This window comes from Eretmochelys imbricata, chromosome 13 (genome assembly GCF_965152235.1).
Source record: "Eretmochelys imbricata isolate rEreImb1 chromosome 13, rEreImb1.hap1, whole genome shotgun sequence".
Taxonomy (NCBI): Eukaryota; Metazoa; Chordata; order Testudines; family Cheloniidae; genus Eretmochelys; species Eretmochelys imbricata.
Window position 1 is genome coordinate 33,262,202 of NC_135584.1, and position 25,770 is coordinate 33,287,971.

Consider the following 25,770-nt stretch of genomic DNA (forward strand, 5'->3'; position numbering starts at 1 on the left):
GTACGAGAAGCAATTCTTTCACTCTGTCCCACGCTGATAAGGCCTCAGCTGAAGTATTCAGAGTAACAGCCATGTTAGACTATATTCGCAAAAAGAAAAGGAGGACTTGTGGCATCTTAGAGATTAACCAATTTATTTGAGCATAAGCTTTCGTGAGCTACAGCTCACTTCATCAGATGCATACTGTGGAAACTGCAGAAGACATTATATACACAGAGACCATGAAGCAATACCTCCTCCCACCCCACTCTCCTTCTGGTAATTATTAAGGAGAGTGATCACTTTAGATAAGCTACTACCACCAGGAGAGTGGGGTGGGAGGAGGTATTGCTTCATGGTCTCTGTGTATATAATGTCTTCTGCAGTTTCCACAGTATGCATCCGATGAAGTGAGCTGTAGCTCACGAAAGTTTATGCTCAAATAAATTGGTTAGCTGAAGTATTATGTCTTGTTTAGGAAAGACGGGGACAAATTGGTAAAAGTCCAGAGAAGAGCAACAAAAATGATTAAAGGTCCAGAAAACATGACCTGTGAAGGAAGGTAGCAAAAACTGGGTTTGTTTACTCTGGAGAAGAGAAGACTGAGAGGGGATATGATAAGAGTTTTCAAGTAAAAGGTTGTTACAAGGAGAAGGGAGAGAAGTTATTCTCCTTAACCTCTTAGGATAGAACAAAATGCAATGGACCTAAAGTGCAGCAAGGGCGCTGTAGACTGGACATTAGGAATAGCTTGTGGGATCTCCATCATTAGAGGTGTAACCCTTCTTCCCAACAGAGTTGTCAGCAACAAGGGCCGGGTTCAGTATCTAGGGGTTCCATTCCAATAACACAATGCAAAACCGGCTTGAGCCCCTACCCAGTGACCTGGGACAAATATATACCACCCCCGCTGGGCGCCTCCAAGAGGCAATACTTCCCCTCTTGCAAGCACAGAGTCTGAGTGTAGCAAAAAGCCTTTTAATAACAGAGAGAAACAATGTGGCATTATCTTGGGGAAACACCACCAACAGAATTCATAACACAACGCATGAGCAAAAATACCCACCCCAAGCAAATTGGGGCGTGTCCTTTCCCTTTGGTTCTTGAGTCCAGCAACCCAAAATCACCCAAAGTCCCAAAAGTCCAATGACCCAAAAGTCTCTGTCCCTGGTCAGGGCAGCCCCAGAGTTCAAAATTTTATCTGCAGCGCTTTACCTCCCAACCTGGGTGAAGATGGGGTGGGAGGGAGAAAGAGGTAAGGGGCACCTTACATGATCTGAAGCTGACTGCCCCACAACTCCATAGGGCTTCACTCCGATCCGCTCCGCCCCACCAGCTGCCCCATGATCTGCTCCGCTCGGCTCCGCTCCACGTCCCACAAGCAGCTCCTGCCGTCCCATGAACTGCTCCAGCCGTCCCGCAAACTGCTCCACAATATATCTTCAGGCTCCCCCACTACTTAACACAACACTCTGTGATTTCAGCTCTTTTGTGATTTCAGCTTGTAGTAGGGGAGCCTCTGGGCCGGTGCACTATTAGCCCAAAGTGAATTCAGCTCAGCAGCCTGTAACTAGCCTCCTAATGGAATCAAAATTAGCTCTGAGATTCCACAGTGGAGAGAGGAGGAAGTGCAATTAGCATGTAAGGCCCTCACCAGGGGGCCCATCCCGCCAAGTATTAATCCTGTCCCCAGCCTCTCTCCATTCACTGGGTTTTGGAGCCCATGACCCCTGCCTAGCGAGTGCTGCTTAGTTGATGGTGAGTCCCTCCATCATAACAAAAGGCCAAGTACAGTTTCACTGTCCTTGATTCCCTGGGGATCCCACAGCAGGCAAAGTGACCATTTGGGCAGCTATGGCCTCATTCTGGTGGGGTGGGTGTGCCTATGCAAATAAGATCAGCTCCTGAAGTTCTTCTCCACAACTTGCCACATCTCACCACCAGATGTCAGGGTGGAGCTCATCCTGACTCTGCTTACATCGTTTTTTTAAAAACAGCTCAAACACCTGTGAGGAATGGTCTGGTAATGACACAGTCCTGCCTTGAGTTCAGAGGACTAGACTAGATGACTGGCTGAGGTCCCTTCCAGTCCTACTCTTCTATGATTCTGTTAATGGAAAAGACATTTCCCTTGGATTATCAGAGTTTGTTTCAAAGCCGGGAACATACAGATATATTTTCACAGGGACTCACATGAGGTCTCCACCCAGGTTTTGCACCAGGATAACTATTTTGGTTAGTGGTGCAAATGTGTTATGGAAATAGTTATACCACTACAACCTCTCGTGTGGACACAGTTTACCAATCGATCACTTATTCACCTTCCCATGTGGGAACGCTCTATCCCAACAGAAGCACCAACACATCAGTATCAATGCATCTACCAGGTGTAGACGAGTGGACACCTTATGGTGCTGGAAGCCTCACGGCAGCCCAGAACACAGCCCCTCACCTCAGTTTTCCTTCTTCATTCCCCATAAAATGGAGGAATTTCCCTGGTCCCAGGGTTTTCCCTGCATGAGCCTCTCTCACTCTCTGAAATCTCACTACAACCTCCCTAATTTGCCTATTTCCCTAGCCCCTTTCTGCCCTTTATTAGAAATGATCTGATTCCCCTCAGGTGGGGACCCTTCTCTAACCAGGGCTGGCTTGGTCCCTGGCTCTCCAGCCCAAGGACACGCGACCCTTTCACAGGCAGGGATAGGTAGATATAGGTAAAGTGGTGCACCTTCAATGTGTAGACAAGCCTTGCACATTTATTCCACTAACTGGACATGAAGTGGACAGATAAGAGAGACAACAGAAAGAGAAGACTCAGTTTAGTTCTTTTATTGCACGAATCTTTTGGTGTAAGATCCACAATAATTAGGGGCTCAAAGAAAAAGGTAAAACCTGAGAAGGAACTGGTCGAAAACATCCCCTGGGAGTGGAAGGAATTCTCAGGATATTGGTTTGGCTGTAAGTGTACAGGCTGGGTTTTCCTATTAGAAGCTGATGTTAAGCACCCAAATCCTATGGGCAGTGAATGGGAGTTGGGCACCTCACACCCATAGGTGCCATTGTCAGTTACAACTGGACGTTGTGCAGCAGACTGGGCATTGGACCGGGACTCTGGCCCATGAGCCGGCTGAGTTGGATGCCTGCCACGAGCCAGCTGTGTGACTCTGGTCAGGTAACGTCACCTCGTTCTGCCTGAGTTTCCCCAGATATAAAATGAGGACAAGGGTGTGGAGCTTGAGCTAGACTCAGAAAGCTCCCACTTTGTTCTCCCACTGTTCTCAGTGGTAGCTGATGACAGAACAAGGAGTAATGGTCTCAAGTTGCAGTGGGGGAGATTTAGGTTGGATATTAGGAAAAACTTTTTCACTAGGAGGGTGGTGAAACACTGGAATGCGTTCCCTAAGGAGGTGGTGGAATCTCCTTCCTTAGCAGTTTTTAAGGTCAGGCTTGACAAAGCCCTGGCTGGGATGATTTAGTTGGGGCTTGGTCCTGCTTTGAGCAGGGGGTTGGACTAGATGACCTCCTGAGGTCCCTTCCAACCCTGATATTCTATGATTCTATGATAGGCACCCAAATCCCAGAATCCGGCCCATCGGGATTCCCAAACCCAGCTTGGCTGCTGGCAAACCCTGCAGGCACCCAAGTGTTTGCAATAAACGGGCTGTCGATGCCTCTGGACGTGCCCTCTGCAGCCCCACACCAGGCATCCGGATGGCGAGAGATGCACAAACCTGAGGAAGATGGGAGATCTCCTGCCTGACTTGCCTGCAAGTCCCAGAGGCTCTGGAAAATCCCACTGGGCCTCAAGTATCTGGAAACAACTGGCCTTAAATCGTTGCTGAAAAATGGGCAAATAAGGAAATCTGTGCTGGCGTCCTGTAGCACAGGCCAGAGGGTTTCCTTTGGCTTTTCTCTTTCTTTGGAAAGCAGCTTGGGGATGAAATACACACTAGGAAACAAACGTTAATTGTACAATAGCCTAACACTGGAGTTCTGGTGGACATTGAAAGACTATGCTTTTAATAATGTAGGTATCATGTAGTTGTGTGTGTTTGTGTATGTGAGTCTAGAAGTCTCTCATCCTCCAATGAACGGTTGCTCAGCATTCCTTCTGAGTTCATTTCACCTGCACCCTCTCACTGAGCACAATTGCCCCTCATTGTCTGACCTTTGAGCAGCCAAGAGTTCAAGTCTCCCACCAGCCCAGTAGTACCCACCTGTGGAATCTTTTAGTCCCTAAAAAGACTGGGGTCCCAGATTTTAAGAGGTCTTTCAATCTCCACTCCCAGGACTGTAAAAGCAGTGCTCCTAAACCAGGGGCACATGTAGCTTGGGGGTACATAGAGATCTTCCAGGGGAACATCAACTCATCTGGAGATTTGCCTAGTTTTACAAGTTGCATAAAAAGCACTAGCAAGTTCTGTAGAATCTAAAGTTCATACAATGACTTGTGTATACTGCTCTATAGACTGTACGCTGAAATGTACGAACAATATATTCCAATTTATTTATTTCATAATTATACGGTAAAAAGAGAAAATCAGCAGTTTTTCATTAGTAGTGTGCTGTGACAGTTTTGTATTTTTATGCCTGATTTTGTAAGCTAGTCGTTTTTAAGTGAGGTGAAACTTGGGGATAAGCAAGACAAATCAGACTCCTGAAAGGGGTACAGTAGTCTGGAAAGTTTGAGAAATACTGTGTAAGAGCAGGACATGAAGCCCAATGAAGTTCAGGGAAATACAACCTGGGACCACAGCAGGCTTCAGTTCAGGCCCTACCCCAGCCCGTGTTATATCTATTTTAACCCAAGGAAATTGACCGGTTAGCATGGTCCAAGCATGAATTTCCTGCAAGGTTTCCTACGGGCCTCCTGTTTCTCAGGCTGTAGATGAGGGCATTGACCATGGGAGTCAGGACGGCGTAGACAACAGAGAGAACTTCTTGAAGTGGCTCAAGATGTTGGTGGTTGGGAACATATAGACAGTCAGCAGAGTTGCATAATAAATGCTCACCACAATGAGGTGGGAGGAGCAGGTGGAAAAGGCCTTTTGCCTCCCAGCGGTGGACAGGATTCTCAGGATGGTGGCGATGATGCAGATGTAGGACATCAAGGTAAGCAGGAATGGGACCAGTAAGAAAATCAAACTGAGTGTGAAAGCCAACATCTCCATCAGGTGCGGGTCATTGCAGGAGAGTTTTACAAGGGGGATGAGATCACACAAAAAATGGTCAATACCATTGGGGCCACAGAACTTCAATTGTGATATTGACAACATTGTTATACTATTACCTAGGAAACCACCTATCCAAGATCCACCTGCAAGCTGGAGGCAGGCCCTACCACTCATATAGGCTGCATAGTGCAGTGGATTGCATATGGTTACGTGTTGATTGTGAGACATCACCAACAGGAGAAGGCATTCTGTAGGAAGAAGAGAACCAAAGAAATAACATTGTGTGACACACCAATTGAATGAAATAGTCCTGTCCCCAGTCAGGGGACCGGCCAGCATCCTGGGCAGGATGGTGGAGGTGTAGCAGGTCTCCAAACAGGACAATTTCCCCAAGAACAAGTACTTGGGGGTGTGAAGGTGCCGATCAGCCACAACTAGTGCCATGATGAGGATGTTCCCGGTCACGGTTGTGATGTAGATCACTAGGAACAGCAGGAAGAGAAGAATCTGCAGTTCTGTGAAGTCCCCGAATCCCAGGAGGATGAATTCTGTGATGGATGTTTGGTTTCCCTGCTCTGGGTTCGCCATGGGGTGTGTCTATGGGAAATAAATGAACTCTGTGACATGAATGAAGAACATTCACTCAGTAAAACGTAAGCATTGTTTTCATTGTCCGCCTCTGCTGCCTACTGGAAAGATGGGTGAGTGGAGAATGGAGGCCAGGGGAGGGGAATTGCCATCTCATGATCTCTGGGGCAGGTTTCATATCTCAGCAGGCTGCAGGTTCAACAAAACATTAATCTCTCTGGAAACTCATGTAGTAACTTGACAGATGGCACCAAGCACTCAAATATTAAGGAAATGGGGCTTAGGTACAACAGTACAAAAGCATGTTGGCACAAATAGTCACACATTTCACTGCCTGGTGTATCAAAGCAGAACAATGGCCTTTATAGATTGGAGATCCATGGGCAAAACGGACCAGGATTTGATATTGTCGAGGAAGCTGCAACAGAAAAGCAAACAAAGCAACTGAGGCTGGGCTTTGCAATGTGTGGGCAGCCAACTCCAAGTGAATTGCAGTCAAAATGGGTCATTTGTAAGTTTTTATCATGAGAGAAATGCCACTCCTTCCTTAGGACAATATTAATTGTCTTTGAGTTGGACATTACATATAGAGTTGTGATCTTCATTAAAAACCAACCCCACCCCCTAAAAAAACACAAAAAAAACCCTGCTAGAAACGACCACATCAGCTAGAAATTGATCCTCTCTTGAAAGAAAAAAATCTCTATAAAATTTGAAATTTGTAAGAAATGTGCAATTTTCCATTTCATCTGCAATTCCATGATTTCAAATGTTGGATTTCATTCCAATTTTACTTTTTAAAAATTTATTTATCTATTTTTAATTTTATTTCTAGGATATTTTTATTTTACATTACATTGCATATTATAGTTATTTACATTTATTTCTATATTATTTTATTTCATAAAGCTCTATACAATACGTCTATTCTTAAACAGAAATTGATCTGTTGCCCTGGAACATTTTGATCTCTATCAGCAAAACATTTTTCCATCAAAAATGCCAATCAGAATTTTTTATCAGCTCTACATTTTCTTCTTTATCTTTGGTTAAAAGTAATATTAATCTTCTCTCTCTCTCTCTCTCTCTCTCTCTCTCTCTCTCTCTCTCTGTTGGGGGCTGTCTAGTCTGCCATTACTGTCTCTCTCACCATTACTCATCCTTAGAGAGACAAGTTGGATGAGGTCATATCTTTTCCTGGACGGATTTCTAATCTTTATTAACTGCTCAGTAAGGACCTGATCCTGCACAGAGTTATGCACAAGATTAATTTTACACCCCGGCAATAATTCTGTTCCATCTGAGACTTCTCTGCTGACATCTAAGATAAAATTTCCACTGATTTTAAGCACGGAGCCCCTTTGATTTCAGTGGGATTTGGACAGCAAATGCCTTGAGCTTTCTTTAAATGTACAACTCGGCTGGATTGGATTTCCATCGAGAGACGTTGGTAAAGATCGATATCAGCTGATACAACCAAACGAATAACAGAAACTATCAGTAAGAGTGGGCGTTAATGTGGCCTCTCCCTGCACCTTGCCCCTGCAGGGATGGTGTGACTGGCCCTGCGGCCATACAGGGAGGCCTCTGCACCCAGCTGTCATGGGAGTGAATGAATGGGGCTGGGACAGCAGAGCTGCTGAGGGCTCCCCGCATGGCCACATTGCTGGCAACACCCATCCCTGCAGGTGCAAGGTGCAGGGAAGGCTGCGGTCCTGGCGGTCCTGGGATGTGAGGAGGAGGGTGAGTCCCTGGCTGTGGGGGAGGACACCCCACTGCTGAATGGTTTCTGCCTATTGACCGGGCAGTTCAACAATTAAGTGACTACTCTTGTAGCTGGGGGCTCGCTGCCATCCTCCTTCTGCTCCCAGCCCTGGCCCATGGATCTCTGCTCCACTGGGCCAGAGCAGCCGCCTTCCCTGCCCCTTGCGCCCTGGTCTCTTGGATCCCTTGGCCGGTCGAGAGCCCCTCAGACCCCTCTGGCAGTGCTGCCCTCGCCCTGACCTGCACTTTTGTCACAACCCAATGGCCCCTTCCCTCAGGGAGTCCCCTGGGAAAGCAGATCAACACTGTATATTGCTAATGCTGTTGCAAGCCTTCCAAAGCTTTTTGGGGAGGGTCAAAGGTGTGCGAGTGGGGAGTGAAAGTTTCCTTTACAGGGTACAAGAGGCCGAGAGGGGGGAAGAAGAAGAGAGCAGAGAACAAGTTGATTCAACATTTCAGCTAGCTCAAGTCAAAGATAAGATGCTGGCCCCAGCCAGCCCAAGGTCGCAGCTCACAGCCAACATTTGGCTGCGAGCCGAGAAAGGCGGGGGCTTGAAAGTTGCCCGAGCAGCTGTGAGAAAGAAAATCCAACTGAACAGACCTGCACCTGCAAGACAGCAAGGCCAGCAAAGAAGAAAACAAAGCCCAGGGCTGCAGAGTCTGAAAACACAGACGAGATGACAAGATGGGGAGCCGAGCCAGGCATCCCTGGAGCCAGGGTGTTTGGGAAAGGGAAAGAGACCACAAAAAGCCAGTTTGGACTGGCACAAAGAGCACCAGGAACAGAGGTCGTGGAATGAAACAGCCCTAAAGGAGCCCAGGACTTAAAAACCTCCTGAGAGCTGGAGCAATTCAAAGATCAGCAGGAGACCCAGACGGCCTGGGCCCAGGACAAGAACTCCTGTCCACTCTTCCCCCCCTCTTCTGACGTTACACCCAGGCCTGGCTGGTCTCGGGTAGTGCGTGTGAGAGTATGAAAGTGGGTAAGGGCTTGGGGCACTAATGCTTTCTTTCCTCCCCTGAGTGACGTGGGAGCATTCCCAGCACTCTCTGCTGTTATTTTATTATTTTATCAATAAAGCTTTAAAACTTAGACATTTGATGTGTTCTGGTACCTCCTCCCCAAACCATCCTGTGGCATCAGACTGATCAACTGACGCCCCAGACAGATTGGTAATGAAAATCTGTCACAGTTTTGGTGGAGAATTGCAGTGGGGGGGAGCCCTGAAGAGCGCACCAACGGTTTTGCCCTTGGTATTTCATGTTTTCTCTGTCCGGCACTCTTGGTATTACATGTTGAGGGTTTTATGATTAAAGGTGTGCCCTTTCTCAGCCGTAGCAGGTCTGAAAACCGGAGAGAGGTTTAGCATTCGAGTTAAACCGTTGGTGGGATAGGATGCAGGTGGGCATACTCCCATTTGTAGAAGTCCGGGGTAGTTGGAGGAGGACTCAGGGAGTCTCACTCCAAGCATATAATTCTCGGTGCATGCACCCTCAGTTGGGGTATGACTGAGCAGAAGAGGAGAACATAGGGTGTCTCGCTCTTCCCAGAAAGGGTTTTGGTGTATGGGCCCTTGGTGATATTGGACCGAATAATACAGAGGGAGACTTAGCGTCTCTCCCTCCGGCCTAGGAAGGGTGAGCACTGTTAGCCCCAGTGCAGGTGTGAGCAGTGTGAAATCTCAAGGGATTAAAGGATTTTAGTAGTTGTACCAACGGATTGTGTCAGCATGTTCAGGAAACAGAAGGGTACAGCTGCAGACTCGAGAGTCCCGCAGTTGTGGGTGATGGGTTCAAGCCTGGACATACGGGCATTAGTGAGCATGGACACGGTAGTCCGGCTGCCCGGTCAGCTGGCGTCATGGGAGGCAGGTGGACCTGATGCCTGAGCCATAGGGGAGGCAGCAAAGAGGGACGGGACACTGCTGCCTCTTTCAAAGGGGGGTAAGGACCTCTCCTGACTGAAGAGGGCTTTTGCCAAGGTGGGATACAATCCCTGGGGTTCCGTGGTGGAGCTTCAGAAAAGAGTGCAGACTTGGCAGGATTTAGATCTGTATGCCGAGTATGAAAAGCTGAAGGGAAAAAACGTAGGGTCAGCTGTGGGATTAATTTGAACTTTAGCAGCCATGGTGTTGGGGTACAAAGAGGAGTTGGGGAAAGGGAAGAGATGTGTACCCAATAGCTCGAGGAAATTGAGCCGATGAAAGCACAAATTACTAATCAGGCAGCAACTCAAGCCTATGTGCAGGACAAGTTGCAGGCCTTGAGACAGGACTTCCAGGCAGAAAAAGCGGAACTCACTTGCCTGGAAGCACTGGCTAAGCAAATACCGTTCGTTCAGGGACTTGTGAAAGATTTTCCCATTCGTGCTGAGCATATGCAGCAACAGCAGTGTGTCTGCCATGAAAAGGAAATTGAACAGTTAAAACTCCAGTTGGCCATGCGTTCTGTCCAGGTGGCAAGCCTCACAGGGGATGACTCGGATAACCCTTGGGAATGATATTATTTAATTTTTTTTATTTTTATTTTTTCATGCTTTGTGTGTATAAAAAGATCTTCTACACTTTCCACAGTATGCATCTGATGAAGTGAGCTGTAGCTCCCGAAAGCTTATGCTCAAATAAATTGGTTAGTCTCTAAGGTGCCACAAGTCCTCCTTTTCTTTTTGCGAATACAGACTAACACGGCTGTTTCTCTGAAACCTATATTTAAGGAAAGGGACCAGGAGGGATGGGGTCTAGTTAAGGAGCCCACCCTCCTTGCTATATTGGTAGCTGAACAAAGCTTGTGCCCAGGGAAAGGGATGGTTTAGCGAGAAAAGCAGAATCAGGCCCAGACAAGCAGTCAGGCAACAGATAAAAAATTGGAAAACAGGTTGGAAGCCCTGAGGGGCATGGTGGCAGAAGTAAGGGAAGCAGTAAGTACAGGCATGGGAAATTTAAATCCGTGGAACAATAATTTGAATGGTAAAATCTGAATTGATTAAGGTGTCATTTTGGGAAATAAGCAAGTGATTTAAGGAAAGAGTGAAAAGTTAACTCTGCAGAGGCTGAAGGGAATCAAGCAGTTAAACTTTGTGAAAATGTTAAAAAGAAAATATGTTACAGAAAAAGAATTCTTGGCTTCTTTGCAGCCATTCTGAAGGAAAAACAGGCCCTTTTCCAAATGAATGTCAGGAAATAATCCAGGCAAAGAGACTATCTGATTGAAGTTATTTGACTATGAACAATTTAGTCAAATTAGCTAAAAGAACATCAGGGGTTTCTGTTGGAACTTGATCGCCCCAAATGTATAAAAGGGAATGTAATCTATGTACAGCTACATAAAAATGAAGCAGTGTCGAAGGGATGTTAAGAAAAAGAACATGTGCTGGGTATATGGTAAAAGGGGTGAAAGGAATGCAAATATAACATGCTACTTAATTAAAATCTTGTTAGGTCTCCAAAGGGTGCTACAATAGATGGTGTTTTCTTTTTCAGATGTTTGTATGTTTTGAAAGCAGAAGTTAAAAGTAAAAAGTAATCAGAACTCTGATAAAAGTTAATTGTGTCCCTTTTAAGTAAGAGTCTTTGAGCTGCTGATGTCTTTGGATCCAAAAGCAAGCCAGAAAGCATCTGTGTTAATGCAAACTACCTAACTGATAAAGGTATAAGCCACTGAAACCTGTTCTGCCTATGAAACAAACACTAGAAAATATGGGGGTCATGCCTGTTTTACCTGAAATCAGCAAGCATATTTGTAAAAGAAAGGACTATTTTGAGCAATAATTTGCCACCCCAAAAGGGATAGAAACATGTTCTTTTATCTTTCAGAAAATCATGAGAAGCGATGCCAGCTGAAGAGCAACCCAGGTTGCCATGAATCTACTGTTGCAGAGGAGATTGTGTTTTGTGTTCTGTGTTTTGTCTTGTGCTGTTTGTCTTGTTGCTAAGCATTGTTTTGTGTTGGATGCTGTGGGGAGGCATCCTCAGGCGGTGGACACCATGTTGGGAGAAATTGGTTTTGGAGCAGGAATTATAAATACTGTAGATCTGGAGGTAATTAAGAATGTATTGGGGTCACTGTCCCAGCTCCATGACAGCCTGGTTCAGAAACAGATGGAAGTAAAAAGCCATACTGTTATAGCTATGGGATAGGCTGAAGTGCGGATGCTTGCTTCATCCAACTTGGAGCGCAGGGTGTTTTGAATGGTGTCGGAAAACACTGGGGTTTTCGTGCACTTGCTGAAGCAAAGGAAGGAAGTCACTGTTGCTTGTCAGTGCGAGTGGATGCAGTGTGTTTCTGGCATGGTGGGGCCAGACCTTTTAATTGGGAAAATTGTTGTTAAAATTGTGCACCAACAGGCTCTGGAAACAAAGATATGAAAAATTAGCCCACTCCCCCTATTGCACATGAGATGCTTCTGGCTACCCTGGACCTTGAGCCAGTGGGCTGGGGAGGGAGGAAAGCTGTTGAACACCAGAAGTTGTGCCGGGTGGACTCCTTAGGGGTGGGTGTGCTTGTCCTTGCCTGTTGCTCCAGAGCCCTGTGGTGGAGACAGTTTACTGGAATGGTGTATGTGAAATAGATTGGGTAATGAGGCTGGAGTGCTGTGTGATGGGCAGTGGGTGTGTGTTGATTCTTGGAAAGAGGTGTTTTGAAAGAATAAAAGTGTTGGCGACCTGCCGATGGACAGGTGTAGATGTGGTGTGGGTGCTGTGTTTGCCAAGGGTCACATTTCTATTTGCCAAGATCAAAGGGGTCTCAGCTTGCTGTGGGCACTGATCTGGCTGAGTTCTCTATCAGCTTGTGTCATAAATGTAAAGGGAAGGGTAAACACCTTTAAAATCCCTCCTGGCCAGAGGAAAAATCCTTTCACCTGTAAAGGGTTAAGAAGCTAGGATAATCTTGCTGGCACCTGACCAAAATGACCAATGAGGAGACAAGATACTTTCAAAAGCTGAGAGGAGGGAGAAAAACAAAGGGTCTGTGTCTGTCTGTGTGATGCTTTTGCCGGAGACAGAACAGGAATGGAGTCTTAGAACTTAGTAAGTAATCTAGCTAGATATGCGTTAGGTTATGATTTCTTTAAATGGCTGAGAATTTAAGTTGTGCTGAATAGAATGAATATTCCTGTCTGTGTGTCTTTTCTGTAACTTAAGGTTTTGCCTAGAGGGATTCTCTATGGTTTGAATCTAATTACCCTGTAAGGTATTCACCATCCTGATTTTACAGAGGTGATTCTTTTTTTACTTCTATTAAAAGTCTTCTTGTAAGAAAACTGAATGCTTTTTCATTGTTCTAAGATCCAAGGGTTTGGGTCTGTGGTCACCTATGCAAATTGGTGAGGATTTTTACCAAACATTCCCCAGGAAGTGGGGTGCAAGGGTTGGGAGGATTTGGGGGGGAAAGACGTTTCCAAACAACGTTTTCCCAATAAACCCAGATAAAGTTTGGTGGTGGCAGTGGAAGCCCAAGGGCAAAGGGTAAAATAGTTTGTACCTTGGGGAAGTTTTAACCTAAACAGGTAAAAGTAAGCTTAGGGGGTTTTCATGCAGGTCCCCACATCTGTAGCCTAGAGTTCAGAGTGGGGAAGGAAACTTGACAGCTTGGCATTGGGTGGCAGGAGGTTGCCAATCACCTGTTGAAGGGTAGAAGGGTGACACAATCCCTGGAACAAACAGAGAGGCAGTGTGGGAGAGTGAACCATTCATGTTGTACATGCAGACAGGGACGTGTTGAGGGTTGCCACTGTGGAAAGGCAGATGGCGGCTTGTCATTGGTGTGGCATATTTTCTGGATGGTCTCCCACAGCTACTGGCATACCGTTTGTACTAATACATCCCCTACCACATCCTTTTCGGTCATCCAATGATGTGGGGTAACCTTTGGGAATGGAAGGGGAATTTACTCACCAATTCGCTAAACGGTTGGTATATTGCCCAGTTAAGGGAAGAGTTATGTGAAACTGCGAAGCCATAAAGGCTGCTCTGAATAAGGAAAAGACCAAACATAAGGGGATCATCTTTAAAGATATCCGGGAATGGCAAATTAAAAACAAGGTAATGTTGCAATAGCTGGGGAAGGCGGCCCACACTCTGAACGCCAAGTGGATTAGGGTTATGTTATGTTACCCAAGTGGGTGGGTCCGTACTTGTCATAAATATAAAGGGAAGGGTAACTACCTTCCTGTATACAGTACTATAAAATCCCTCCTGGCCAGAGGCACAAAATCCTTTTACCTGTAAAGGGTTAAGAAGCTCAGGTAACCTGGCTGGCACCTGACCAAAAGGACCAATAAAGGGGCAAGATACTTTCAACTCTGGGGAGGCGGGGGAAGGTTTTGGTTTGACTGTTCTGTGTGCTTGCTGGATACAGATCAAGGAAGCAAGCAATCCAACTCCATTAGAATTAGTAATTAACCTAAGCTGGTAGAAATAAGCTTAGGGGGTCTTTCATGTGGGTCCCCACATCTGTACCCTAGAGTTCAGAGTGGGGAGGAAACCCTGACATGGTGGCAGAGCAGTGGGATCATTTTGAACCAGAGATCATTTTGAATCAGAAACACAAACCTTGGGAATTTTTTTCTTCTTTTAGCTGCTTGGGGAAAGCAGGAGCTGAGAAGAGCTGGAGGTTTTTTTTTTTTTTTTTCCCCTTTTCTCTCTCTTTTTCTGGAGGCAGAGGTGTTATTTTTTTTTTCAAAGGTGTTAACTACAGCCAGGAAATTCACAAGCAGGTTTTTTTTTTTCATGTTAGCTCTCAGGTAAGCTAGTCAATCAGAAGCTAGAATGGCAAAAAACAACGTCCAACAAAAACTAGTATTAGCTAAATTTGAAGCTGAAGAGAGACAAAAAGCACATGACAGACAGATAGCCTTAAAACACTTGGAGTTGGAAGCAGAGGAGAGGAAAGAGGCGAAAGGCTTGGAGGTGGAGGCGGAGAAGCACCGCTTGGAGACAGAGTTAGCTGGAAAATGCTAAGCTGAATTTACCAGCTAACCCTACTAATCCTTCCCTGGGTACTGCTCCCCCACTCAAGGAAATTTCCCACCTACAAGGTAGGCAATGATACAGAGGCCTTAGAAAATTTCGAAAGAGCCTGCCTTGGGTATGGCATCTCTACAGATCAGTAGTATATCGTGGAGCTGAGGCCGCAGTTCAGTGGACCCTTAGCAGAGGTGGCAGCTGAAATGCCTAAGGCATCCATGAACAGCGACAAACTTTTTAAAGACAAGGCCAGGATGTAAATGGGGCTAACACCCGAGCAGGCCCGTCGGTGGTTCAGAGCCCTAAGGTGGAAACCAGACGTGTCATTTATCCGACACGACTAGCACATTGTGAAACATTGGGATGCCTGGATATCAGGAGCAAGTGTTCAATCTCCGGAAGAGTTGTGCTTCATAAGCAAATGGAGCAGTTCTTAGAGGGTGTTCCTGAGGAAATAGAAAGGTACATCATAGATGGGAAGCCCAAAACTGTAATTGCGGCAGGGGAGATTGGAGCCAAATGGGTGGAGCTGGCAGAAAAGAAAAAAACTGGTAGCAGTTGGAGCGAATATCAGAAGGGGCAACCCGAAACAAAACCCTATCACTGTGGGCCAACCAAGGCCCAACCTACATCCCAAGGAAGACCCCACACACCTTACTGCCCCACCACACCAGTCTCCAGCAACCAACCTTACCCCAGTGATCAGTCAGTTTTAAATGTAATGAGGTGGGGCATGTAAAGGCCAGCTGCCCCAAGAACCCCAACAGATTGCAGTTCATTACACCACAATCACACCAAAGGTCCCCAGGCCCAGATACCTCCCAGATACCCTCAGAGTGAAGGGAAACCGTGAGTGTGGGTGGGAAGAAGGTTGTTGCGTGGAGGGACACTGGAGCACAAGTGTCAGCTATCCACCAGTCCTTAGTGGACCCCAAATTAATCAACCCAGAGGCTCAAGTGACAATTCAGCCCTTCATGTCAAATTCTTTAAACTTGCCTACAGTCAAGTTGCCTGTCCAGTACAAGGGCTGGTCAGGAATGTGGACTTTTGCAGTCTATGATGATTATCATGCTGATGGGGGAAGACTTGACCAACCACGTGAAGCTAGCCAAGAGGGTGAGGATGGTCACCCGCAGCCAGGCTAAACAAATCTTCACAACTAGCTCCATTTCTGAGCCTTCTACAAGGCCCCAGTCTGTGTTACCAGAGACTCAAACTGAGATGGTGGAACCGGACCCCATGCCAACATCTGCGACAGCAGTAGTGGATCCAGTCACAGAGACCCAGCCAGAGCCAGCCTCAGAACCAGAACCAGAGGAGCAACCAGCACCAGAACCATTGCCAGCACTGAATCCAGCACTTGCAACCCCAACACCAGAGGGCACCACTGAGCCTGCCCTGGCAACAGCAGCTAAACCTGTGCAAGAGGCTCAACTGGAGCCTGAAATCCAACATAGTGCACCAGCGGAGAGCAGTTGACAGTCAGTGGAAACAGCCCCACCCCCTACATCGCTTCCAGAGGGACCAAGCCCGAGCCCACAATCCACTGAGGAACTGATGTCTATAGCATCAAGGGAACAGTTCCAGGCCAAACAGGAAGCAGATGAAAGCCTCCAGAGAGCTTGGACAGCAGCATGGAGCAACCCACTGCCTCTCAGCTCTTCTAATCGATCCGGTTTATTGTAGGAAAAGGAATTTTGTACAAGGAAACTTTTTCTGGTGGACACCATGAAGACTGGCATCCTCAAAGACAGTTGGTAGTTCCAACAAAGTACTGGGTAAAACTCTTGAGCTTAGCGCACGATCATCCTAGTGGCCATGCTGGGGTGAACAGAACCAAAGACCATTTGAGAAAGTCATTCCATTGGGAGGGAATGGGCAAGGATTTTTCTCTGTATGTCCGGTCTTGTGAGGTGTGCCAAAGAGTGGGAAAACCCCAAGACCTGGTCAAAGCCCCTCTCCAGCCACTCCCCATCATTGAGGTTCCATTTCAGCGAGTAGCTGTGGATATTCTGGGTCCTTTTCTGAAAAAGACACCTAGAGGAAAGCAGTAAAAAATAACTTCCCTGGATTTTGCCACCCGATGGCTGGAAGCAGTAGCTCTAAGCAACACGAGGGCTAAAAGTGTGTGCCAGGCATTAACAGATATTTTTGCCAGGGTAGGTTGGTCCTCCAACATCCTGACAGATTCAGGAACTAATTTCATGGCAGGAACCATGGAAAGCCTTTGGGAAGCTCATGGGGTGAACCACTTGGAGGCAACCCTTTACCACCATCAAAGGAATAGCTTGGTGGAGAAGTTTAATGGAACTTTGGGGGTCATGATACATAAATTCATAAATGAGCACTCTAATGATTGGGACCTAGTGTTGCAGCAGTTGCTTTTTGCCTAGAGAGCTGTACCACATCCCAGTTTAGGGTTTTCACCATTTGAACTTGTGTATGCCTGCGAGGTTAAGGGGCCATTACAATTGGTGAAGCAGCAATGGGAGGGGTTTATGCCTTCTGCAGGAACTAACTTTCTGGACTTTGTAAACAACCTACAAAACACCCTCCGAACCTCTTTAGCCCTTGCTAGAGAAAACCTAAAAATGCTCAGGAAGAGCAAAAAGCCTGTTATGATAAACATTCCAGAAAGCGTTCCTTCAAAGTAGGGGACCAGGTCATGGTCTTGAAGGCACTCCAGGCCTATAAGATGAAAGCGTCATGGGAAGGGCCATTCATGGTCCAAGAGTGCCTGGGAGCTGTTAACTAGCATCCCCCACCTCACATCTCATACAACCTTCCTGTATACAGTACTATAAAATCCCTCCTGGCCAGAGGCACAAAATCCTTTTACCTGTAAAGGGTTAAGAAGCTCAGGTAACCTGGCTGGCACCTGACCAAAAGGACCAATAAGGGGACAAGATACTTTCAAATCTGGGGGGTGGGGAGGTTTTGGTCTGTCTGTTCTGTGTGCTTGCCAGACACAGATCAAGGAAGCAAGAAATCCAACTCCATTATAATTAGTAAGTACTCGCAAGGGAATGTGTTGGCTTATTTTTGTTTTGGCTTGTGATTTTCTCTGTGCTGAGAGGAAGGTGTATTCCTGGTTTTCTTTTTGTAACTTTGGCCCAGAGGGAAATCCTCAGTGTTATTGAATCTGATTGTCCTTAAGATTATCTTCCATTCTAATTTTACAGAGGTGCTTCTTTTACCATTTTTCTTTCTAATAAAGTTCTGTTTCTTTTAGAATCTGATTGGGTTTTTTTGTGTGTCCTAAAAAACCGCAAGGTTGGTCTGTGCTCATCTTGTTTATTCTCAAGCCTCCCCAGGAAAGGCTGTGTGTGGGAGTAAGAAGTCCAAGTGGTCCTTTCCCTGAGTTTGTCTAAATTACTTCGTGGTGGCAGCGTTACCTGATCCAAGGTACAAGGGAGAACTTGTGCCTTGGGGAGTTTTTAACCTAAGCTGGTAGAAATAAGCTTAGGGAGTCTTTCTTGTGGGTCCCCATGTCTGTACCCTAGAGTTCAGAGTGGGGAGGGAACCCTGACAATCTCACTATAGCTCACATGCTACAAAATCTTGCATCTTAGAATGATGAGCCAGAGCCAAAATCTTTGTAGGTAAGGGAAAGATTCTCCGTCACTGACTATAAGGAGTTTTGTATCAGGACCCGTACGGGACTAGGGAAACAGTTATTTTCTGCATGTCTGATATGGACTAGGATTCTTGTCTCCCCTGCCCTATCTCAAAATAAACACTCACAGATTACATTCACGTTTTACAATACAACAATCCACCTCCACCTTTCCCTTCCCACATACACAGCATATTCCCTCACACTGTGGGAGAAGGAACCCCTCGCTCTTTCAGCAAAGACCAGAAGGATGAGTGAAAATTAGGTCATCAAGCGTCTAAGTGGGGATTTTCAAAGGAGCATAGAAAGCTTAGCTGCTGAACTCCCTTTGATATTCAAAGGCAGTTGGGTGCCTAACTCCCTTAGATTTCTTAAAAAAATCACAGCCAATGTCAACAAGGAGATTTGAACTTTTTTCATGTGGCAAGTTTAGGGTCTTCTAGTCCTGCATTTGGAGTTCCAGGTCCAGAGATCAGACTGACCTGGGAGCTTTATCCAAGAATTTTTTAACTTGGGAGCATTTCATTTTCTTGTTACTATAAAATAGAATTGACATTGGTTCCTTTTTTTTGCTATTATTCTAGCAGATCTACTCATCTAATACATCACAAGAACAGAGATTTTCATTGAGATCAGAAGTTCTGTCTGCATTAATTTCCTTTGAAATGAGACATTCCCTTTTTTTCTGTTGCTTTGTCTTTTGGTTCAACAGTTCTCCTATCGCTGTTATTTTCCCTGTGGTATCAGTTGTTTTCCATAACTTCCCCTTTGAATTTAGTAATAAGACTGTCCTTGTACTGTTGTTTTTCCTTTCTGAAAATAAATATTAACTTTCCTGTATACAATAATTTCAAATTCCCACCAGCAGAACTATCAAGGGAGATTACATCATCTCATATGAAGGAGAAATTATCAACCAGGAGAGACCACAATTTTTCTGAAAGGGAATATCAACAAACTATGCCAAGAAGAGCTGTAGGACCCAGACACCCAGATAGGAACCCAAAGCTCAGTTTACTGAAATAATGTAACAATATCAATAGTAGATAAGACTGGAAAATGTAGTGCAAAAACTGTAAACTTATCTCAGGAAATCTGAAGAAAGGGTTATGGTTAAGGTGCAATAGATCATCAGTGTGAAAGGTAAATCAGCACAGTTAAAATGAACTAATTTGATTTAGAAAAGAGAAATGCTGACTCAGGCATCCACCATGTCAGAAACAGTGTGACTGCATGTTCAATCCAGGGGGAAAGTAAATGAAGTGTGATGCGGTGACACTGCACACTATATTCTTCATAGCGATATTATTATGTTACAATTATAGCATAATTATGACGCATTTTGTGCAAGATGGGTCATGTAAGGTGTCATTGGAAACATTGTGATTTGATTAATATGATTATTCTATTTCTAGGCATGTATCATTTTTGTATCTGAAGTTATGAATATGGACTATGTATCTGTATTTCAAATGTAGTTACACCTTGGTAGCTCCCACTAGGCAAGATGCCTTCAGTCTACATATCTGGTTGGGAAGGGCCTATTCAGGGTAATGAGCCATTAGGGAAAAGAATAGGCCTTAGGAGAAGCTTATCCCCCACCGGGTGAGCCTTCCTGAGAACACTCCAGAGAGCCTGTAAGTAATGGTTGCTATGATTCTATAAGGGCAGGTGACCAGACCACATGACTCTGGACTCCATCTTGGGGTGTATTTATTTTTTCACACACTGATCCAGGCACCAAGTTTTGAAAGAAAGGGTTGCCGCCCTATGCTAAATCTATAAAAGGCAGGGAGCAATATCAACGGTTCTTCTTCACTCCTCACACAAGAAGACTCCTGGAAAGACCTAAGGAACACACTCTGAACTGGGGAAGTGCTTGAAGCAGGCTAAAGGGATTTTAGCCTGTGTATGAGACCTGAGAAACCCTAACTGCAAAGCAAATGCAGCCTGTGCCTTGAGAATCTGCAAGACCGCCGGTATCATCAGTCAGGGTGAGCAACTGCTCATTCATAGTCAATCTAACCGGTGTGTTATGCTTAGTTTGTGTTTTTGTTTGTTTGCTGGTAATCTGCTTTGATCTGTTTCCTATCCCTTATTGTCACTCAAAATCTGTGTTTTGTAGTTAAACTTGTTTGTTGTTTAACATAAACCAGTGTGCCTTTAAGTGAAATATCTTGGGAAAAATCTCAGGTTGGTTAGCACAAGTATGCGTATTCCTCTCCACTGGTTATTTAGTCTCTTGACTATATTTTATAATAAACCAAAGTGAGTGAAGCCATTTACTATACAATTCAGCAATACTAAACAACATTATATTGCTGCAATATAATTAAAGAGAGAATGGTATCTGTTGGACTGGTTTGTTCATGTCATCAGATCAATACTTCCCCACGAGTCAACTTCCCATCACCGACCAGACGCCTACTGTATGAGTTGTCATCCTGTTAGTAGATACAAAATAGGGGCCAAGCCATTCTTTATTTCACTATGGCTCACATGCGCCAACATCTTGCATCTCATATTTTAATCATGAGCCAGATCCAAAGTCCTTTGTAGTTAAGGGAAAGACGCTCAGTCATTGAGTACAAGGGGTTTTGTGCCAGGCCCCTTACAGGGCAAAGGCAACAGATATTTTCTTCATGTCTGACATGGGCTAGGATCCATGTCTCCCCTGCCCACTCTCAAAATAAACTATCACAGACTATATTCATGTTTTACAGTAGAGCAATCCATCTCCACCTTTCCCATCCCACATACACAGCATATTCCTTCACATCACTGTTCCCTTTAATTTTTTCTATCCATGTGCAGAGTGAATTTTGTTATGCTCACCAATATAGAGGTGATGTGTGACACCAGTAAAAACAAAAAAAACACGTAGCTATAATATATATTTTTGAAAAGTTACCATAGGGATAATTACTCCATCCAGGACAGGTTAGGCATTTTAATACTAACTAGTCAAAGAATTAAATTTAAGCATAAGAGAGAAATAAAATTATGTAATGCATAGACCAGTCAAAAACTGCAATAACAGCACTTGGAAAGAATGAAATTTCAGAGAATACATGTGCATTGCAGGAAACAACAACAACAACAACACAAGTATGTGTTGAGAGGTGAGTGTGAAAGAGACAGTGTGTGTATGTGTGAGAGACACAAAGACTGTGTGTGTGAGAGAGAGAGAGAGAGAGTGCGTGTGTCAGAGACAGAATGTATGTGTGTGTGTGTGAGAGACACAGAGAGAGTGTTCAGAGTAGCAGCCGTGTTAGTCTGTATCTGCAAAAAGAAAAGGAGGACTTGTGGCACCTTAGAGACTAACACATTTATTTGAGCATAAACTTGAAGTGAGCTGTAGCTCACGAAAGCTTAGAGACAGTGTGTGTGTCTGAGTGAGAGAGAGACTCAGGGACAGAGTGTGAGAATGCCAGCTGCTGGGGACGAGTAGGAGAGACCGTGCTTTGTCTTTTTAAGGCACTCCCACCAGAAAGCTGAGACCAAAGCAGCTTTCAGAAGCTCTCTGCTCCTGAGCCCTGTCCCCCGCTCCTGCTCTGCAGAGATGGGGTACGTGGGCAGGGGGAGTGGGGGAGGGGACACCCTGACATCAGCGCCCCTCCTGCCCCCTGTGCTCTGCACAGCAAGCAGCAGGGTCCCGGGAGCCGCTTGCAAGGGGCCCCAAGGCAGAGAGCAGGAGCAATGCAGCTGCAGAGCAGTGGGGTGAAGGGTACCCGAACACACGCCACCCTGCGCGGCTCTGCTAATCAGTGCACGTCACTTGATTCACTCCTGCTCAGTTGCACAGCCATGCAGCTTAGAGGGAACACTTTATCTTTTCTCTATGCAATAATTTCAGATTCCCACTAGCAGAACTATCAAGGAAGATTACATCATCTCACATGAAGGCAAAATTACCAACCGGGGAGACCACAATTTCTGTGACAGGGAATAACAACAAAATACACCAAGGAGCACTGTAGGATCCAGACATCCAAGTAGTAACCCAAACTCAGTTTGCTGAGATAATGGAAGACTATCAAGGGTAGAAGATATTGGAAAATGTAGTGTAAAGACTATAAACTTATCTCAGAAAATCTGCAGGAAGGGTTATGGTTAGGGGGCAGCTGGCAATAGAGTATCCGTGTGACAGATAAAGCAGCACAGTAAAAATGAAATAATTTAGAAAAGAAAAATACCTGCTCAGGTACCTGATTTAGAAAAGAAAAATACCTGCTCAGGCATCTAGCGTGTCAGAAAGAATAGGATTGCTTGTTCAATCCAGGGGGAATGTAAATAAAAGTAGAAGGGTTAAAGCAAAACATGCCCAGGAAAGATAAATGAATGGCTCTCAGATTTAGAAAGTAAAAACATAAGAACGGCCATCCTGGGTCAGAGCAAAGGTCCATCTAGCCCAGTATTCTGTCTTCCAACAGTGGCCAGTGACAGGTGTCCCAGAGGGAATGAACAAGTGACCCATTCCCTGTCACCCATTCCCAGCTTCTGGCAAACAAAGGCTAGGGACACCATCCCTGCCCATCCTGACGAACAGCCATTGATGGACCTATCCTCCATGACTTTATCTAATTTATTGACTCCTTGTGTGTACATTTTATTGCTCGTCAAATTATGAAACAAAAACATTGTCTGTCTTCTCTGTGTGTGTGTGTTTTTCTGGATTTCCATTTTTCTGTCAGACATTTATGTTGCACTAGTGTCAATGTACCATCGCCACTCCTGATGTAGGCATAGTTCATATGGGTGCATCATAAGTCAGTGGATGAAGAGATCAGATGGCAGGATATATCAAGAAGCGTGTAGAGGAAAAGCAAAGAAGAGATTTCAGACTTATTGGCTCTGATACCTTTTCTTTAACAGCAAGGATCTGCTACTTCTCTTTAAACAGATCTGTATTTTATTGTTCATAAAATTTGGAGAAAGAAACAATCTCTCTCTTTCTCTCTCTGTATTTTTGTCTCATTCTGTCTATGTATCTCTTCCTTTTTTCTCCCATTTTTCATTTTTCTCCAGGCACATTCTCCCTTCTGGATAAAAATGACTCTCTTATTTCTCTCTTAATGAGTTTTCATTTTTACCTCATTTACATTTCTTTATATGGGGTTGGATTCCAATCTCAGTTGCACTTGTGTAAATCCACATGAAGCCGATGCAATTTACCCTGGTGTAACTGAGATCAGGAAACGGCCCACAGTCTGTGTTTAGGGTTTGTTTGTGTCTTTGTCTGTTTCTCAGCTGCATCTATCAACTGGTGCAAATTAAAATTTGCATCTGCTGGGATAGAGAACAGCTGGATAGACCTTCATACAGACCACAGCCTCCTTAGTGTTTCAGTATCTGTCTTATGGGGAATGTCTACACTGCATCTAGGCAGTGTAATTCCCTGCTCTGGTAGACCTACACACACAATCTTTGATTGAGCTATTGAGCTGAAAATAGCAGTGTAGCCTTGGCAGCACAGACTAGCTGCCTGAGCCCAATCCCATCTGAGATCCCAGCTACGTACACAGGTAGCCATCCCAAAGGGCTGCATGTGCTGCCATGTTCTCACTGCTTGTTTTATCCTGCTAGCTTGATCAAAGCTTGTGCATGTACGTCTACCCAAGGTGGGAATTACACCTCCCAGCTGCTGGGGAGACGTACCCATGGTTGAACTCTAAATATCTTTCATTTCCAATCTATTGATCTTTTGTTATGTCTTCTAGATTTCTTGATGTGACACTGATATGATAAAGATATTTCAAAATCCCAGCCTAAAAGTATTTAAAATTGAAGAGAGCCAAGGGAGTTAGATGGGACGTTTCCGTAATTCAGTAGGGTTCCATGCTCTTATTTCAGCTATATTGGAAGCTGAACCTCTTAAGGATAGGAGTCTTCCCTCTGTTTTTTGACAACTTCACTTTCCAGTGGAGACATGCAGTGTTACGAGGTTACCTACTCCAGGTTTCTGCCAGTGTAACCGACAGCACAACCTGACTGCGTGCACTCGATCAATATTTAATGGTCTTCTGTTTCTAGGTACATATTATGGAGAAAGCAGAAGTAAGAAATCAAACACCCATTGTGGAATTCATCCTCTTAGGTTTTGGGAATGTCCCTGAACTGCAGACCCTTCTCTTCCTCGTGTTTCTAGTGATCTACATTGTGACTGTCTCCGGAAACATCCTCTTCGTTGCAATAGTTGTGGCTGATCAGCAACTTCACATCCCCATGTACTTTTTCCTGGGGAACTTGTCCTGCCTGGAGATCTGCTACACCTCCGCCATCCTGCCCAGGCTGCTGGCCAGTCTCCTGACTGGGGACAGGACCATTTCTGTTAAGGGCTGCATTGTGCAATTATATTTCTTTGGTATCCTGACAAGTACAGAAAATCTGCTGCTCACGGCAATGTCTTATGATCGGTATTTAGCGATATGCAATCCACTCCGTTATGCTGCTCTGATGAATGGCAGGGTTTGTTGGCAGCTTGTGGCAGGGTCCTGGATAAGTAGCTTACTGCTCTGCACCACAGTAAATATTTTCTTCTTCCAATTAACGTTCTGTGATTCCAAAGAAATTGACCATTTCTTTTGCGATTTTTCACCTATGATAAAGCTGTCCTGTGTTGACACCCAGACTCTGGAACTGTTGACATTTATTATCGCTGTCATAGGGACATTTGTGCCCTTTCTTCTGACTCTGGCATCCTACATTGGTATCATCACCACCATCCTGAGAATCCCTTCCGGCATCGGGAGGCAAAAGGCATTTTCCACCTGTTCCTCTCACCTCATTGTGCTTGCAATTTTGTATGTGACCGTATTAACTGTCTATGTAATTCCAACAGCCAACACTCCCAAGGTCCTACAAAAAATATTCTCTGTCTTCTACACAGTCCTGACTCCTATGATCAACCCTGTCATCTATAGCCTGAGAAACAAGGAGGTCAAAGAGTCCCTAAGAAAAGCTATTCTTAAACTAGTATCTTAGTGAAACAGGCATAGAATGTAAAAGTATCAATTTTAGCATATAGTAAATAGAGATGAGGTGATATAGTTTCTTACTTGAGTCCTTGATAGCAGGGTTACCTCTTTCTTTCTTTCTTTCTTTCTTTCTTTCTTTCTTTCTTTCTTTCTTTCTTTCTTTCTCTTCCTGTTACTCTGCTACTTTTTGAGCATTCATCTTTCATACATTTAATAGACATTTCTTTATACAAAACTTCATACTGTAAGAAACATTCTTTATAAAAATTGGGCTTTTTTTCCAAACTCACATTTCAGTAAAGCACTCTGGCTCATTCATCCATACATGAACACTATGTCCAAATTCTGCTAGGAGCTTACCATCTTTTGGGTGTTTCTGGGTCTCTTCCACTCCCACTGAAGCTAATGAAAGTCATTCTCCACTTTTTAGGACCCTTCATTTTCATTTATGCCTCTGAACAGTAGGTGAAAAATATTGCCTCCACAGTGAGTGGAGAACTTTGATTGGGCAGTATTCTATGCAGATCTCTAGCTGGGTAAACAAAAAATGAAAGTCTGGGGAGGGTTGGGAGTCTCCGTGTCCTGCCATGTGAAATTTCCCGCCTGTTCATACATCTTTGCAGGGTCAAGGCAACATTAAAATATCTATATCAATAGTGATATAAATATGGATATCAATACAGATATATGAAATGCAAACATAAGA

At 44.9% G+C, this 25,770-nt stretch overlaps 1 protein-coding gene and 1 pseudogene across 1 annotated transcript; one reads left to right on the top strand and one right to left on the bottom strand.

Annotated features, from left to right (window-relative positions):
* Positions 1-4,779: 4,779 nt before the first annotated feature.
* Positions 4,780-5,741, bottom strand: LOC144273825 (olfactory receptor 5AP2-like; annotated as a pseudogene).
* Positions 5,742-24,129: 18,388 nt separating this feature from the next.
* LOC144273869 (olfactory receptor 6C75-like) lies at positions 24,130-25,071 on the top strand. Its single transcript, XM_077832572.1, has one exon. The coding sequence runs from the start codon at positions 24,130-24,132 to the stop codon at positions 25,069-25,071; it is 942 nt and encodes a 313-aa protein (XP_077688698.1).
* Positions 25,072-25,770: the final 699 nt, after the last annotated feature.

Excerpts from the sequence above, each read along its gene's own strand:
- LOC144273869 (XM_077832572.1), top strand. The coding sequence starts at position 24,130 with ATGGAGAAAGCAGAAGTAAGAAATCAAACACCCATTGTGGAATTCATC.